Source organism: Mesoplodon mirus, assembly GCF_964341445.2.
Source record: "Mesoplodon mirus genome assembly, chromosome: 9".
NCBI classification, from domain to species: domain Eukaryota; kingdom Metazoa; phylum Chordata; class Mammalia; order Artiodactyla; family Ziphiidae; genus Mesoplodon; species Mesoplodon mirus.
In genome coordinates, this window is record NC_138985.1 from 90,841,108 (window position 1) to 90,858,742 (window position 17,635).

Consider the following 17,635-nt stretch of genomic DNA (forward strand, 5'->3'; position numbering starts at 1 on the left):
AGATTTCTGCCCTCTGGATGCTCAGTACCCACTTGCTTGGATTTTAACTGAGGTCCGGACTTTCACATTCAGTGGGAGCTGGGGACATAACCCTCCCACCCTCCCCATTTTCAGTCCTCCTAGAAGACTCTTAAAGGGGCCCTTTGAGGTTTTGCCATAGCAGAGAGATGCTAAGCAGAAGAAATAAGGTTTCCACTTACTTCCATCTTCACGGAGTTGAAGGCATCAGGGCAAAGGTTCTGGGATTCCCCACACCTGGAAGAGCCCTCCTCCTCGCCCGGCCTCTGTTTTATACATTCTAGGCCCAGGCCAATCCCACATTACCACAGGTAACTCGACCCATAGCTTCAGCTTCCTCAGGTGAAGTCGGCCTCTCTTCTAAACCCTGGCAGCGAGGGCTTCCCTGGTGGCGCAGTGGTTGAGAGTCCGCCTGCCGAAGCAGGAGACACGGGTTCGTGCCCCGGTTCGGGAAGATCCCACATGCCGCGGAGCAGCTGGGCCCGTGAGCTCCGCAACCGGAGAGGCCGCAATAATGAGAGGCCCGCGTACCGCAAAAAAAAAAAAAAAACCCTGGCACCATATCATAGCCTTATCACATGGTTTTATACTGTTCGTTGTTATTGTATTCGTGTTAGTGATTTCTCCCCAACGAGATTCTAAGCGATGTAAAAGCTTTGAATCTTCTATTTCTTTCTTAGTTATCCCCAGGAGTGTTAAACAACATATACTTCCAGGCTGCTGAATAAACCCAAACACCTGCTGGGGATTGGCTATTACCTAGTTCACCTGTTAAGTTAAAGAACGAAAATAAGTGGGTAATATATTGGTATTTCTTCACTGTATTCTGCTTGTCTTGGTGGGGAAAAAAAGAGCTTTCACACTTACTGAGTTTAAAGAACAATACCAAGAACTATTCAACAAGTAACACTGTGATAAGACTCTGTCCTTCCTGCAAAGACGGCAGAATTCTGCACTGCAAAAATACCACTTCTCCGTGGTCATTTTTAAGTCTTTTGTCATTTACAGACAGTTCTGGGTGTACTCTGATGCTTTTGCAAATATGTTCCTATAAAAGGGTTTCATCTTCAAGGAATTCATGGAAAAGACTCTGACAAGTACAGGTTTCTGGTAACTGGCTATACTGCTAAACTGAATGAATAAGCATTTTCAGAATTCTAATGGAAAACTGATGAACTCATAAAAGTGCTAACAAAAGATCAAGATAAAAAAATTAATTACATGGGACTGAGTGAACTGATGAGGATGATTATAATTTTGGTGACTTTATGTTTGAATTAAAAAAATAAATACCACTTCTCTTTCCCTGAGGAGGCTTTTCACATTTCAGTAAACTATCCATGTTTGATTAAAATGAAAATGGACCAGGCCATAATTGATATGTTTGACTGAATTATTTATATTTTCAACAGGTGGAACATGAAAGGTCCTAGTGTTAGTCAAAGTTTTATATATTTAGTCCCACTATTTTTCTGGTTGTCCAAAAATGAATGTGACTTCTAGAGAAAGTACTTCTGAATCTTTTTAGTGCTTCCATTTCTGACATTTGTATCAGAAGGTAATGGGTATAAGTATTATGTAGTCCATAAAAGTATTCCCTCAATAAAAGGATAGTGGGCCTATGTTTCCATCTATGTTGGATCATTGTACCAAACATGGCAAAGAAAGGGAATTCCACTAACAAAAGATCAAGATGAAAAAAAAATTAATTACATGGGACTGAGTGAACTGATGAGGATGATTATAATTTTTGTGACTTTCTGTTTGAATAAAAAAAAAATCCCACAAGGACTCAGAGGCAAAAAATATACAAATCAATTTTCACTGCAAAGTGAAGGAGCTGTTACAGTGGAGGATTACTGGACTGAATGTCAATATTATGACATAGTATGAGTGTGTTTCGTGTTTGGTAATTGCAATATTGTTGCTGTTGTTATGGTCATCCATTTACAATGCTTGCTGTCAGTTTATTTATCTCTTGTAAAAATAAAATAGTGTGTGTGTGTGAAAAAAAATAAAAATGAAAGGGAATTCCAAACCAAAAGACAGACTTAAACACTGCCTGCAGCCTTCAGGTTAGTCAGCCTCTCATCCTCAACCACGGCTCCACCTCTTATACGATCAAACCCAGGGGTACCGGGAAAGAGTCCAAAGGAGCCAGAATTTGTTGTTGTTTTCTCTTTTTTTCACAACTGAACCCTAGTGGCACTTTTGTTTGGGTGCTGTTATAACCTTAAAATTTAGCACAGCTTGTCTTTGGGTCATCCAATCTTTCCCTTGGTTGTTTGTTCATTAAACAAAACTGACTCTTACCACCTAAGACATGGATTTGGAAAGAACAGCAGCCCACTGCTTCCTTAGCTCAACTGGTTGGAGCATGAGGTTGGTGAGGTCCCAGTCTCATGTTTGGCCTTCAGGCAAACGAGACAGCTTAGCTCCATGCCAGAGCCTGTTTGGACCTATTGATTGCACTGTTTTCTTGGTCAGTGACAGCATCTGTAATGCTAACCTGCCATTGTTCACAAAATAAGGCAAGTCAGTATGGACGCTTGAGTATGGAAGTAGAGGTCTAACTCAAGATGAATATCCTACTAACGGTGGACATCAACATCTCCCTCCTCACTATCATCATCATAACTATGTTTCAGGGATCCTACTTAGGACTTCACGCACTTTATCTTATCTTCATTTAAAACCTTATGAAGGAGGTACTATCATTATCTACTCTTCAGATGTAAGAAAGCTAACGTTTAGATTACTTTGCTGTACACCTGAAACTAACACAGCATTGTAAATCAACTATACTCCAATAAAATTTTTTTAAATTTAAACATACACACACACACACACAAAAGAAAGCTAAGATTTAGAGAGATTAACTAGTGTACTTAAGGTAATATAGCTAATAAGTGTTACATCAGAATTTGAACCCAGGAAGTCTGACTACAAAGCCTGACCTATTTCATATAATTCACATTAATCTGTTTTACTCAAAAGAGTATCAAGCATCACTAGATAAGTATATTACAATAATCTATAATTTGAAAAGACAGCTCCTGAGGATAAATATCTATAGGACACAAATATCTCTACAACAAATCTGCATAGGAATGATATGCCATTTGTTCTCTAAACAATATAAATGCAAACATTCTCAGAGCTGAGATGATAAATCACTTTGAGAACTCTACTACATAGAATTGTCACAATGTTAAATATTTAAATTTAAAATGTAAGAAATAGCACAAACACTAATAAAAGTTAGAATTCACTCTCGATTCATGTAAAGGCAAGCAAGGGTGAGCTGGAGCAAGAATACATCACCATCCTCACGTCCCAAGGGAGCCCAGGGTGACAGTTCATGACTTCGAAGGTGGGCCTAACCAGTACATCTGGGGCTATATTGTACCAAGGAACCCAGCCTCCCCAAGCACAGTGGGAGCCTGGGAGAGTCTTGGAAGGAGACAAATGGCCAACATTGAAAACACATGCCTGTCAGCTTGCTGGGCCAAATGAAATAAAGCAGCAGAGATTGGCCTCATTTTGGAAATGGGATAAAGGTGGCTTTGGACAGTGCTATACCTGGCCCCTTCCCACCCCATCAGCCTGGTGCTCATTATGTATTTAAATACATAAAGATTACATGTATATTTTATGTTATTAACAGTGCTTAGAGATAGGGAAAGTCCCTTATTACAGCTGAACGAGATGTCTCTGTCTTTTGCCAGAGAATGTGTTTTACCAATTAAATGGGTAACTAGGCCCTTTTTCCCCACTGTGGGTAGCGAAGGGCCTCTTGTGACCCTCTATTGATTCAGGCTGCTGTGCAATGTTATTCGCAATCTCATTGCATAATGGAAATCAGGAGGTAGCTGTCATGGTTTCTGAAGACAAATTGCTGGTAGCTGAGACAAATCGCAGCCTCTTTCGTCACTTGTTCTCAACTCCCTGTCAATGTGTATCTTACCGTCCGGGTTTCTTAAATCGGTCTGCTCCACGGTCACAGGTAATAAAAATGAGGAAAAGTGATCGTCTGAGTGACACCGCTTTAGAAACCGTGTTCAAGTGACCATTCTGCTGACTACTCCTGAGCCACGCATAATTTAATAAGGAACACAACTTCCAAAAGAGCACACAATTAAAAATAGATCCACACAGCAGCTGCTGTGATTATGACCAATAAGAACAGAAACTCAACCAGGCATGAATCAAAAGAAAAAAGGCCGCTGCCAGACAGAACATTGTTCAACCTCATTTTTGTCTTGTGTACTTTGACTTGCTAAGTCAGCCAGCAGGCGATTTGCACGGAGCAGAGTTTCTCAAAGTGTGGTCTGCGAAACGGCAGCATCAGCATCACCTGGTTACCGTTAGCAATGCCAGGTCTCAGAGCCCAACCCAGACTTACTGACTCAGAAGCTCTGCCGGCGGGGGTGGGGTGGGGACTCAGCTTCCATGCTTCACAAAGCCTCTGGGTGATTTGGATGCATGCTAGCGTTTGAGAGCTACTGGGCAGGAGCCAGGGGCAGCCCTCGGATGCTAAGACTTCCCCCAGAAAGTACAACCGTTGGCTGTAAAAAGTTATCTTCTGAAGAGTCTGGGAAGAAATCAGTCCTGAAACCAAATAAAACCACTGCCATCTTCAATTTTGCTGTAAACTAAAACTTCTCTTTAAAATAAAATCAAGTCTTTAAATTTTTTAAAAACACTAATCACTTCAATCTTCAGGGTGAATGAATAGAAAGAAGAGCACAGAAGTTTTCTTATGCGAATTTATTTGTTTATTTATCTACATTCACCCTGACTTGCTCTCAAAAGGTTTTCAGACAACTTAAGCAAAAAGTGTATAGCACGCACTGTCACAAGCCATTCTCTTGGAAAGACTCACTACTTTCAAAACAACCTCGTTATTATTTATTTTAATTGGATCAAAGATTCTTTAAATTCTATAGTGCTTTACGACTTTCAAAAGTTTCACACACATGATTTCATATAACCCCGTAATAAACCTTTTTTCCGCTCCCCCTTTATTGCCTCTCCCCTCCTCCCTCTCCTCACTCATAGCCGCTAGTTAAAACAACCTTATTATTTAAAACACTCAAAAGATAGGCATTAAACACTACGTAACGTCTTAAGAGGTCTTCAGTATTCACTGTAGGATGTCAGACCTTTCGAAGCTAGGAAAAGGGAAAGTAAGAAATACTTGCATTCACCACGTTTAAAATCTGCTCCACCCAACACGTCACAATGCTCCTTTAATGGTCTGAGCACATGACCACTACCCTGGTTCTAAGTTACTGCATGTCATAAAGAGCCACCGCCTGTGAGGTGGGCCTGTATCGTGTGAGTCTGCCTTATAGCAAGGTGTTTTTGGTCATTCACTAATTCAGCCCCTTTGTTGGTCCAAGAAGGGGCTCTAGGAGACCAAAATTCACTCTAGAGCTAATAGTGCTTGGAATGCCTCTAGCATTGTTTTCATTTTTTTTCAAATGATAAATGACCTTAAGAAATCAAAGTCAAGTAACCTATCAGTAAGGGATTTATTAAATAAATGATGTTCTATTCATATAATTAAAAACCAAGCAGCTAAAGTTTTATAGTTCTTAGCCCTGGACAAATAACAGAATCATCTAATGATCATTTAAAATATACCAGTGCCAGGGCTCCACCCCAGTTTCATTGGTCTTGGGTAGGGTTTGGGCTTTTCTAAAACCTATCCAGGTGATGGCAACAGGCAGCCAGGGTTGAGAATTACTGAGGTGAATCATATTAGCCAACATGGAAATCTCTCCCGGGCATATTGTTATATGAAAAAGAAAGCCATAAGACATATCTATGAATAAAATTCTGTGTGTGTATGTGACTTCACTGATATGTGTTTGGATGTGGTCTCTTTCCATTTTACACTATTTACTTATTCATTGCTTAGACTTTTCAAAATGAGAATGTGCTCGTGTCTTTTACTTATTTAATTTTTAATTTTAAAAATCTGTTTAGAGAAAATGTGAATTGGTAGGAGAATGAAGCAGCACATGAAAATATAGGAACTCCCCAAATATACCACCTCTCCTTTCTCCCCTTCTCCTTCCTTCTGTTCCTTTTTGTCAATGAGTACAAAAGTAAAATATACAAAATCCCATTTCTGTTCTCTCTACCCAACACCTACTATTTCCAATATCTGGGATTGGGGTGAGGGAGGTGGAGGAAGTGGAATGGGTAGAGAGATATGGTTCATTCATTCATTTATTCAGCAAACATTTATTGGGTTCCCAGATAGGTCCATACTAGGTGCTGGAAATAACAGTAACAAACAAGATATATACGTCCTCATGGTTATCATGGATATCATCCTGCCCTCGTGGAGCTTTGTTACATGTAACAAAGAAACTTAATGTAGTGGAGAGAAGTAAGAAAAGACTTCCCGAAGTGGAGGTAGACCTTTATCCTGGGAGAAATAGCAGCCACTAGAACTTTAAGAAGAGGAGTGGCATGACCACGTCTGCATATTTATGTGTCTCTATATGGCTTCGAGTTGTGTCCGTGACCATGGGCCATGCCCATTTCCCCCTCCACCCCAACTTAAGGCCACTAAGAGAGAACATCCATCATCTCTCATCCGAGGTGAATAGGCTCTTTACAAAACTAAATTAGAGCTTGCTACGGGAGCAAAGCATTGACTAAAGGAATCTATCTTTCAATTTTCCATTATCTGTTCGCCATCAAATAAGATTAAACATGAAATGTTACCTCCTGCTGAGGTAACATTTATTGATTTATTGATTGGGCTCATTTTTCTGCCCATCTAACTAGATGAGCCTGAATACAGCAGATACACCTGTTCAGAGTTTACAGTTAAGAAAGCCCATTGTATGCAATAAATAACTCGCAAAATGCTTGGCTTTATGGGAGTGGTTACTGCAACTAGTAGAGTCTCTTGGAAGAAAATATATCTTTGTAAACATAGCAGGGTAGGCGAGCACTTCCAGGGTAATGGGACGCTTCACTGTATTTCATTTACTTAACATGAAGGTCAATTTTAGCCACTTATAACCAGAACACTTCCACATGGTGAGAAATTATCTAGAAGTAAATCTAGATAATTCTAGAATAATCCACACATGGATTTCTATTTGATTGATTTGGGAAGTATGCACTACAGACTGTCTAACCCCCATCCTTCAAGAGTTGAAAATTAACTCTCTAGGTAAAGTTCACCAGAAAAACATGAGAAAGAGAAATTATAGCTGACACTGTCCTTTTGTAACCCCAATGCATCTATGTGGACATCAACATGTGTTACCTCCTACTATCAATGTGCTATTTTTAACTTAGAATGTTCAATCTTTGCTCAAAGTAAGACATATGACTAGTGTTTTGAGGAACAGATTTGCTCTAATTTAAAAGACAGGGGTGGAAATGTTCTAGAAAGGGGAAAAAAATCCAAGCTCTTTATAAAATATATGCAAATTCCTCGAAACTGCTTTATAAAACAAATTTAAATTATGGGCTTCCCAGTCAACATTTCCAAAAGACCCTCTCATTCTTTTTTAATTCTTTTCAAACTAAGCAGTCTCCATCTGAGAGCTGGACCCCTCTTTTCTTTGGTCTCTCTGCAACACAGGAGCCACTGAAATGGCATATTAACCTCATGTAGGTTGGAGCAGTTCTGGGTTTTCTGGGTTTGCTACTCTGCAGTTATGGGTCACATTATCCTAATGGATCCTACTGTTATCTAAAACCATTAACTTGGTATAGGGATTGAACAGTCACCTAGGTGACCACTCTGCCGCCATGTTAACCCATATATGACACGTGTGTGTGTGTGTGTGTGTGTGTGTGTGTCAAGGTTGTGTGTAGTGCTTCTAAAAAGTTCAGATCATTGAAGTCTTGTTCTGTGACTCTCTAACTTGTTTTCACTCCCAACACACCTGAGAAATATGAGACACTTCAATCAGTAAAAATGGTTCTAGGGAGGGGGTTGGGAGACACACACTCACTCACTGTGTCCGTCACATGAAAAGCCTCTGAGGTAGTTTTGATAGCCTACACACACACCCCCAACAGGGCATGAGGAGAGAGGGTGTGAGCCCCGCCCACACTCGGGGTTGACAATCACTGGTTTAGTATGGCATTCAGTGCCCCAAGGGGCGAGGCCACAAGCCAGCTTCTGCCCCCCACCCACCCCCCAATGAAGTCTGGCTCCACTTCTCCGCTGAAGTTAAAGGGCTGATTTTACCATTTGCCCCTGAGCTTTGATAAGAAGAGAAACAAAGATAGGGCAACATTCCTTCCCTCTAGAGAAAAGCAGGACCAGCTATACACCACATCAGAGGAATTGCCCCCCACCCCGACAAGGTGCAGGATCTGGGGGGCTAAATGAACCTCCCCCCAATGCCTCAATCCCCTTGACAAAGACAAATCATTTCATTGAACCACAATCAGCGATTCCACGGAAAACAGAATCCTCCTCTGACTTAAACACAGACATGTTATACGCAGATGACTGATAACACATGCATAGCTCCTTTCCTGAAACGAGGCTTCGATTAGGAGAATGGAGAGGGATACGAGGCCAGGAGAGGCTGCCACAGGAGGGCCAGACTGAAGGAAGAGGAAGATGCACATGCCTGGAGGACTTTGTCTCCTTCACAATGTAGCCCAGGCAGATAACACATGGCTTTACCAGGACTGTCCAGAAAAAGAGAACTGGGACCTTTGGAGATTACTCCTGATTTCAGCCCAAATATTTTCTATACAATTTTAAACAGATTCAAGCTACATTCTAAAAACCCCAATTAATGCTTATTGTTGAGCAGGACAATAAGTAAATTCATTAATCAAGACCTTGTTTACATCCCTCATGGTCAAGGTTAATTGTGTGTGTTTTTCCAAACCAAGATGCTTGACCTCTGTGACTCCATTAATCCAGGAATAAGTGGCACTATACTGATATCCAGGCATCTTTTTAGATACTATGGGTCATATGCTGTCCTGGAGGGGCCCAAGTGCCATAAAACTGTCCTAACTGTTTAATTTTATTCAGGTCATAGCATTTGTTTAATCAAATTATTATCTTTCAAAATGGAACTGTAAGCCAATCCCCAAAGCATTAATTTGCTAATCATTCCTTTGATAACTATTCTAATATTTCATGTCAGTCCTAGCATATGTGTTTAAACAGAATATATATTCACACATAAAGTGAAACATTTTCTATTCCAAGAGTGACCATCACCATTTCATAATTAATATCAGTGTGGAGTGCTGGATGGAGGTCTCATGTGAATCGTCAAAGTAAACTAAAGTAGCACAACAACAATTAAGTGGTAATTATCAATTCACAGTCATGTGGTTCCAGGTTCAGCTGGAAGATGGGCTGACCACTTACATTTCTCACTTACTTGTAAAAGACAGATTTTTCAAGCCCCGCTTATTTGGTTAATAAGTATATCTGCTTCCATATATTCAATGCTCACTCCAGGCCAGCATACCGGTCTTAGTCATGACATCTACCATAACCAACATCTCCTCCTGGCTAAAAGTCACCCAGTTCCTGTGCTTTGGTAAAGGGTGGCAGCCCCTTCATGTGCAGACCACAGTCTCAAGAACTGACCTACAGCACTGGACTCTGCCCAGAGTCAATGGTATTGTAATTCTCCCACGTGATCAAATAAGGTCCCTCCAGAGTTACCCAAGAATTGGCCAGTCAGTGAGAGAAGAACAAAGCAGAGAGAAGCCAGGTCTAGAATGCATACAAACAAAACCTACCCTTCAGTTGGCCCGATGTCCCCTTTGGCAGCCCAAGCAGACAAAGGACACGGTCAGGTCCGGGTGGAATCCTTCACCTGCATTATCTCATGAAATCATCCAACAACCTAACACAATGTTAACGTCCCCATTTTACAGATAAGCTGATTCTGTAGCAAAATTAATGTAAACAAGTTTTGAAAACCTCAACTGAGCAATTATCGCCTCCACCCCACTCCTCAAATCCTTGCCCACTTTTGGCACCAGACTCCAGGAAAGAGACAGGATTCACGGGAATTACGATGGGATTGATGGGAACCAGAATTAGTTTATAAGGGGAGAGTAACAGGAGGGAGATGATCCTCACGAAAGTCTCCCCTTCCCTAAAAGTGGGTGTTGATGAGTTAAGAACAGAAAAGAGATGCTTTGGAGCATCGGGGGAGGGAGATCAAGTCAGAGAGGAGAAGAGAACTAGGAAACTGGCTGGAGCGGGACATCACCCCAGAGCCGAAAATGCCATGCGGCTCAGAATCAGGATGCTGGGAGAAATCCAAGATCCCAGGATGTTGGGGTAAACCTGGAGCTTCTGCTTCTGAATCTTGCCTCCAGGCAAGGGGTCAATTAGCCCAAGAGAAATTACTAACAACTCTCCAGTTTCCCTTGAAAGTTTCCAGAGATGGACAATTAGAGCACCCTTGGCTGCCCATTTTAATCTTGTGTCCTCCTCCTTGCCAAGGGTCTCTTCCTAACGTCTGGCTCAGATATCTCAGGCATTCCCCGACGCCTGTGTGTGACTCTTCAGCACTCCTTAGACACAGAGAGCTTCTGCTCAGCAGCATCCTCATTTGAGGAAATTTCATCCATCTGAAAATAGTCATTAAGGGGCCTCTTACCATTCTCTCCTCCAAACTTAGGGAATTCATACAGAAGCTGGGGGGATGTTACAGACATGAACCAGACTAGATGGTCCCACACACACACAGCTTCCAAAGCAGAAAGCTTGTGATTCGAACCCTTCTATTTTCTGAAGTAAGTTTTCCATCACTTTGTTCATTTTGTCACTATATCTGTCATCTGTCCAACTTCTCCATATTCTTTTAATATTTTTAAATCTAATATGCACAGAAACAGCTTCTCACAATATTAAATGAAGACTCATTAATTCAGAGTAAGCTGGAAAAGTCATGTCCCACTGAGTAAAAAATCAGAGTGAAAAGTATTTTCAATTTTTAAAATTATGTCTATTACAAAGGACTACATAATGGATGTTAATAAATAAAATGAGAGAGTTAATGAAAGATGAAGTACAATAACTTTATGTTTATGGGACTTTATGCTTTCAAAATATTGTTCCATGTGTTGTTTTATTTTGCCAATTTTATTCAAAATGTAATCTATAGGTAATAGATCATCCAACCTAAACCAAAAAGTCTCGAATTGTCCTGCTATAAGAATGACATATAATTATTCTAAGTCTGCATCAGAGCAGTCTGAATTAATGAGGTTCTGCTCTATTGTAGCTATTACAAACCTGACAACTTTATGGCCATCTTCTAGCCCAGAGTGTCACTCCCATCTACCCATTAGTAATAAATACTATTTCTCCACACAGGAACTTTTATCATAACAGAGCATCCCACGTTAAAGAAATTTCACCAAGTAAATTATCTTAAATCTCAAATACCATAGAAATGTTTGATCTGATAAATGAGCTAAGAGTTCAGCAGACCCTCGAAAAACACTTGCTTTGTTTTAAAATAAGCCTCAATAAACAGCACATCCCAAGATACTGAGGACCCAACATGTCACAGAAATTATCACCTTTCTGTTTGTTCAGAAAAAAAAGTCACAATTAATCCAATTAATTCTTTTTAAAAATGGAACTAAATCAACAGTTGTAGAAACCTAGACACAAACCCCTCTCTGTGAGGAAACTGTGGCCCTGAGAGGGTCTACGAGCATCTTCACCACATTCACTTTCCTCTTAAACCTGCAGTTGGAGTCAAGACAATTTATTGTCTTTCCACAATGGTCAGAATTGCCTAGTGCCTTTACTTACCTTAAAAAGTCTTAAAATGTTAGCCACCATGATGGACACGGAGCTCGCAGCAGCACCTATGACGCCAGAAATCTTGTCGGGCTTGGTGAAAATGGGTGGATCTCCATTAGCACACTTCACATCAGAAGCATCTTTCTCTATCAAAGCCTGCACAAACGTTAGTGACTGCTCCAAAGCGTAGGTGTCCCTGGAGCAGGTGTCGAGGATCCGGACACCCAGAGTGATATTGGAGAGGAGATCAGGGTCCTTATTAATCTGGTCAATTGCATAAAGCATGGCCTCCAATCTGTGGATCCCTTTTTCCTTCTTCAGCTCCCCACAAGGCACCCCTCTCTCTCCCTTTGCGTGGACAGGAAAGAGACCTCCCAAAATGATGTCCCCGTCCACTCGTATGGAATGGGCATACTCTTGGCTGTGAGTTCTTTGCATCATCGTGAGGATCCAGTAGAACTTGGCGGTCAGGAGGAAGAAACAAGGACACGAGGCTGATCGCTTTCCCTCGAGTACCATTTTCTCCACAGGTGGTGTTGCAATCCAAGACCCAAAGCTTATTCTTGCCACAGAAGAAGGGGGACCACCTGAGGCTGTACCTTCTGGAGGCTACCATCAGGGCCCATGGGGAAAAGGCTCTGTGGGCTTCAGCAGGTGTTCTTGATTTGAATGTCACAGTGAATTTCCATCAGACCCCAAGGTTCAATTTTATTTCCATATAAAGTCAACTTGCCTGGAATGATGCAAAAATTAGAGGAACAGCTGAGGTTCTGATGTTGGGATGAGGTCACCAATTCACATCCTTGAAGTCAGCTGTGTAGCAGAATTATTCCTGGGAGGCCGGAAGGAAAAAAAGAAAGGGTTCAGTTCAAAGGGTCTACATTTTTCATATTTTAAGCCCTGTTTGCACCGACCTCTTTTTTATTGTTTAATTTTCCCTATTCAGTAAGAAACTAATACTTTTTGTCCCCTTATGATTCTGAACACCTGGCTGCACTGCATCTAAACAGAGAGATTGATGACACTTTTGGAGCAAGGGAAACAGAAACGTACCAGAAACTAGGTTGATTCTCCCAAATCAGAAAGCATTTTTATGTACCATTTCATTTCAATAAATCCAATTTCTGTGAAGGTAAAAATCCTGAGATTGATGGCATTAGTTCTTTTCAAATCTGTTTTTACTTTTTACAGCTGTCTGAATTTAGCATTTAAATTTCGTCCACAAAATCAGAATGAAAGGCTATTTTCTGTGATGTATTCAACAAGCCAGTCATCTGTTAATGACAATTTTTGGTGCCTCAGATTTCCCAATGGGAAAAAGTGATTATTCAATCACAAAAAAAGAAAAAGAGAAAGGAATCCACCCAAGGAGCCCCAAATGTATAAGTTTTAGAGCTTGTGAAAAGATTAAACATAGAATGTCAGCTATTTTGTGTAAATTATCTTATTGTTCTCTGGTAACAAAAAAATGACTTGAAAATTAAACACACAGGGTAGGTTATGTGTGAAAATACTCCTATTACCATTGTCAGAGTTTCCTATTAATTTGTCGGAGTGGAAGCAATGGGTATGCTTACAGTTCTGAAGCAAACACTTCTTGATCCTAGAATCACTAGAGCAAATCAGAGCTGGAGGTCTATTGAAGAGCTTCTTAATTTTGTCTGACTCAGTGGGGAAAACAGTTATTTCATCAAGACTAGAAATAACCTAGAGTGAAAACATCTACAAGCAAATCTATAGGAAAATGTTATTCTAGGACCTTCACTGTTAAAGAATGCCATGGGATTCTTTCAAAGGACTTTTGTGGAGGTTTAACTGAAAACAAGAACTGACTTCACATAAGGGAATCTGATGTTTGAAATGCACATGCAGTTAAGAGAATAAACAGCACCAACGTATTTTGGTAGGATAGTTAATCTACTGTTCATTTCTCACCTATTTATACATATGGGTTTGAAACCTGAAATTTGGACAACTCTCCTCTACCCTAGCCAACCAACATCTGGTTGTGATTTCCATTCACTTGTTCAATTTCCAGTTCATAAAATTTTCATTCCTCCCCGACCCAAAGGAAAGGATGGTGCCTCTCTAGAGGCCAACTGAACATATGTCCAAAAGCCTTCAGAGAAAGCTGCACTTTTTTCACTTTTAGATGAGGAAAGGGGGCTTGTTGTAGCCCACTGCCTGGGATTTGAGTATACACCTGGAGCACACTCAGAAATACAGTCAATGGCCCAGTCTGCTGGGATGGTTCTCATCTACCTATGACAAGCATTTCCTGCCTCCTGGCACATGCTAAGCCCTGGATTTCCCATATTCGGCCTCAAAATACTTCGTCTTTTTCTGACTTTTCTCACGACTTGACTAATATTCCGTCACACGTGATTCTCTTAGCAGCTGCTTCTCCCTCAGAAAATCTGTGATTTGGCAACAGCCTGACCTCAGGCATTCCACAAAAGGAAACACTTAGAAAGTTAACTTGACTTTCTGTATGAAACCATTTAAGTGATGGACCATGGATTACACCAACCACCCATTAAGAGAAGGAGGATTGTGCTTTACAGTTTCACGAGGAAGACCAGTTAGAAGACAGTAAAATCTCATTAACTCTGACGACTAATTCAGGGCTTGTGACCAAGTCCTCAGGGCTGGGCTGACCCTGAGCGTATCCCTTCTGGCAGAGCACAGAATGAATGGATTCTCGAAGGAGAAATGATGAAGGGGAAAAGGAAGGGGATATTCCGTTCTTCAAGCCACCTCCCAAGTACTTAAAACACTTCAGAGAATAAATGGTTTTCAGTTGTAGACGACCATAAACTCAGGCCATCTGTTAATTACAAATCATCTTTACCTATGCTACTCATGTGGCATTAACCTAATTCCACTTGTTGTACAGCCCTGGAAGTAGTAAAATTGAGTTTCTTTTAAAGGTATTCATGTCTGCAATAATTTTTAGTCTCTTTAGCATCTCATAGGTCTGTTTAGAGCTTTAAGTTAGGGAAAGATTGGGGAATAAATAACAGAGAGACAGGAGTTAGTTTTGTTTAGTGGATGAATGCACTTAAATGGAAAACAAGAGGTGCCATTTTGGTTGGTATTTACTGGGCAGTTTACTTGGATTTTTGCTTAAATTTCCTCCTTTGCAACACAGAATTAAAGGCACATAACCTCTCTGAAGCTCGGTTTTCTTGTCTGTAAAGGGGTGCCAGAACCTGCCACATGGCACACACGGAAAGCGTGGTAGCTGGCACAGGGTAAGTGCTCAGTAAACAGGAGCTATCGTTGCTAATCTAGTCTGCAACTCATTTTCCACTAAAGCAGAGCAACTTTTTCCATATTTGCCCAGTTGGTGAGATTGTTACTGAAAATTTTTGTCACTTTAAAAGTAAAATCAGAGCTACTTAGAAAATGTTGAAATACAGCAGTTATTTCAAAATCTGATACATTGTCATAAAAATCAGACTCTTGATGACTGGAAGGCTTAGTTTCCCTTTAAAATTCTAAGGAAAATATATTTGAAAGTTTGTAGAAAACGACATAAATCAGGTGGTATCGCATAATCTTGCACGGCCTAATCTTGCTCTTGGGCAATTCTTGTGAGCTTTAATCTAAACTCATCCTAGTCGGCGTCAATGAATTTTAACAAAATGACCTTTTTGTGCTATCGAGCCAGACAGCTCTACTTCATGTTCTGTGCTTGATTTAAAATCAGTTTTTCTCTCAAACTGACCTTCCTCTGGGCTTTGATAGAAACCTTGCCTGTGATGATGGACTTCTTCAAGGAGGCATGAGGTCCACACTCCTGAAAGCGACCTCTGAGGGGAGAAGTCACCTTCCACTATTTCTGAGCCCTCAGGCGGAGGGCTTCCAGGAGGCATAACCATTAAATGCTCGCCCGCAGCCCTTCCTGTTCATTCATTCCCTCCCAGCTGGTCCTAAGTACATGGTAAATGGGTACCTTGTAGATCATTAGCACTTCCATTACCCACCTCCGGGGCCTGGGTCTGCTGGGGAGCAGGCCCCCCAAGCTGGGACATGAGTCTGTGGCTCCCTCACAGGCTCTAGCTATTTCCTGAAAGGCCAGGAATATGGACAGCTCCTCAAGGGCCAGGGCCCTGAATTCTGATTCTTTTTACTTTCTAGGTACCTTCTCTGAACCAAAGTCTCAAGCACCTAACAGAGTATCTCACTGAATTTTCATACACCAATCATTACGTCTTGTGTAAATGAGAAAAAAAGGTTCAAAGAGGTTGAGTATGGCCCAAAGCCCTCAGCTACTAAATGGCACCAGGGTCAACGTCCTCTGGACCTCCAGATGGGTCCTGCCCTTTGAGAAAGCCCCCAGAGCTGCAGAGACTGACTGGGACAACACAAGCAAGGGGAAAGGCCCTGCCCCTCCACTGAAATCTTTCAGAAATGTGCGTATCTTTGAGGGTTAGTTCTTTAAGAAAAATAATGAACTAACTAGGAAGGACAATCTGGGGGCATTTCCAGGGCAGGGTGATTTCTGAATGTTTCAACGAACTGAGACTATCAAATGTAGTTTGTCCAAACCCCTCTGCTTCAGACCAGGTTTCCCAGACAGCCTGACACCAGTGAGAACAAACCCACCAAGCCATGTGGGATCTATCTGGGTCTGTCCCCAGGTCTTCCTCCAGCAACTTGGCAAGTGCTTTTAAGACATGGTATGGTAAAATCCTTACAGGAATAGCAATAGCCAAGAATTGTAATCGTTTTCTCAGAAAAAGGCCAAACAGCCTCCCTCTGCTGTATTCCATTCGGCTCTTTAACAAATAGGTTAAGCTGCATATTGTCATCAATTCACGAAATTGCAAATCTGGCAGTTTCTCTTGAAACAGCCCACGTTTGCAGCTCTTTTGGGTGGTTTTAGAAAATGCATCATATTTGTTTATCACCTCCTATGCCACCACAGGTGTGCACAGCCCTGGAATCTTGGTGGGGATAGAATGAGGATGGGCTAGACAGAGACTCTCCTGGCAACAGAGGCCTGGAATTGGAGCCTTGTCTGACAGTCGCTGGCTGGTGACACTGAGCATGTCACTTCACCTCTGTGGGCTTCCATTTCCTCATCTGTGAAATGAGTGAGGTGGACCATATAATCTCTAAGGTGTCTTCCAGCTTCCTGTTCTGAGGTTCTATTATTTAATGATAAGGGAATATGAGATTATGCTCAAAACACCAGAGCAAGGCTTTGCCAACTGAACACAATAACTGATTTTGTTTGCAAGCTGAGTCGCTTTTCCCCATCCGGTGAGAGAGGGTTGTAAAAGCTCTTCTCTACAAGCAGGCCCCATATTAAGAAAATCTGATACAGGAGCAGCTCAATTTACTAAACAGATAAATTAGAAGGTGATCATTTGCATTACAAAAGAATTCACCACAGGTTTCCTTTAAATAGCTAAATCCCCCTGTGCATTTAAAATGCAATCTGGGATTTTTTTTTTTTTTAAAGTGGCAAAAAAATGCAATTTGATTTAGAATTCAATTTGCACCATTTTTTCCAATAACACAACTATTGCATAAAAAGACCACATTTAAAGTAATGAGAAGCCACTTTTATAGTAGGCATCATATAAGAAGAGGGAAAGGGGCTGAAACAAACATTTACTGAATGCTACAGCATGCCTGGAGCACGTTATCTCATTTGCATTACAAAATACACCAATGAGGTTGGTATCACAGCCCCCATTTGGGATATAAGGAACCTAAAAACAGAAAGATTATATGAATGTGTCTAAAATCTTGGGCCGGAACTCAAATGCAGGACTGTGCTATGTTCTTTCCCTTACCCCACACCCCTTG

The 17,635-nt window shown here is 41.1% G+C and overlaps 1 protein-coding gene across 3 annotated transcripts in view; it reads right to left on the reverse strand.

Annotated features, from left to right (window-relative positions):
* GRM8 (glutamate metabotropic receptor 8) overlaps positions 1–12,331 on the reverse strand; it is a gene marked incomplete at both ends in the record, with an annotated part of 765,994 nt that extends 753,663 nt beyond the window's left edge. For all 3 annotated transcript variants that reach the window (XM_082632937.1, XM_082632938.1, XM_082632936.1), the window contains one exon: positions 11,822–12,331. In XM_082632937.1, coding sequence (XP_082489063.1) covers positions 11,822–12,331 — 510 coding nt within the window. The remainder of the gene's footprint in view (positions 1–11,821) is intronic.
* Between the last annotated feature and the right edge of the window lie 5,304 nt (positions 12,332–17,635).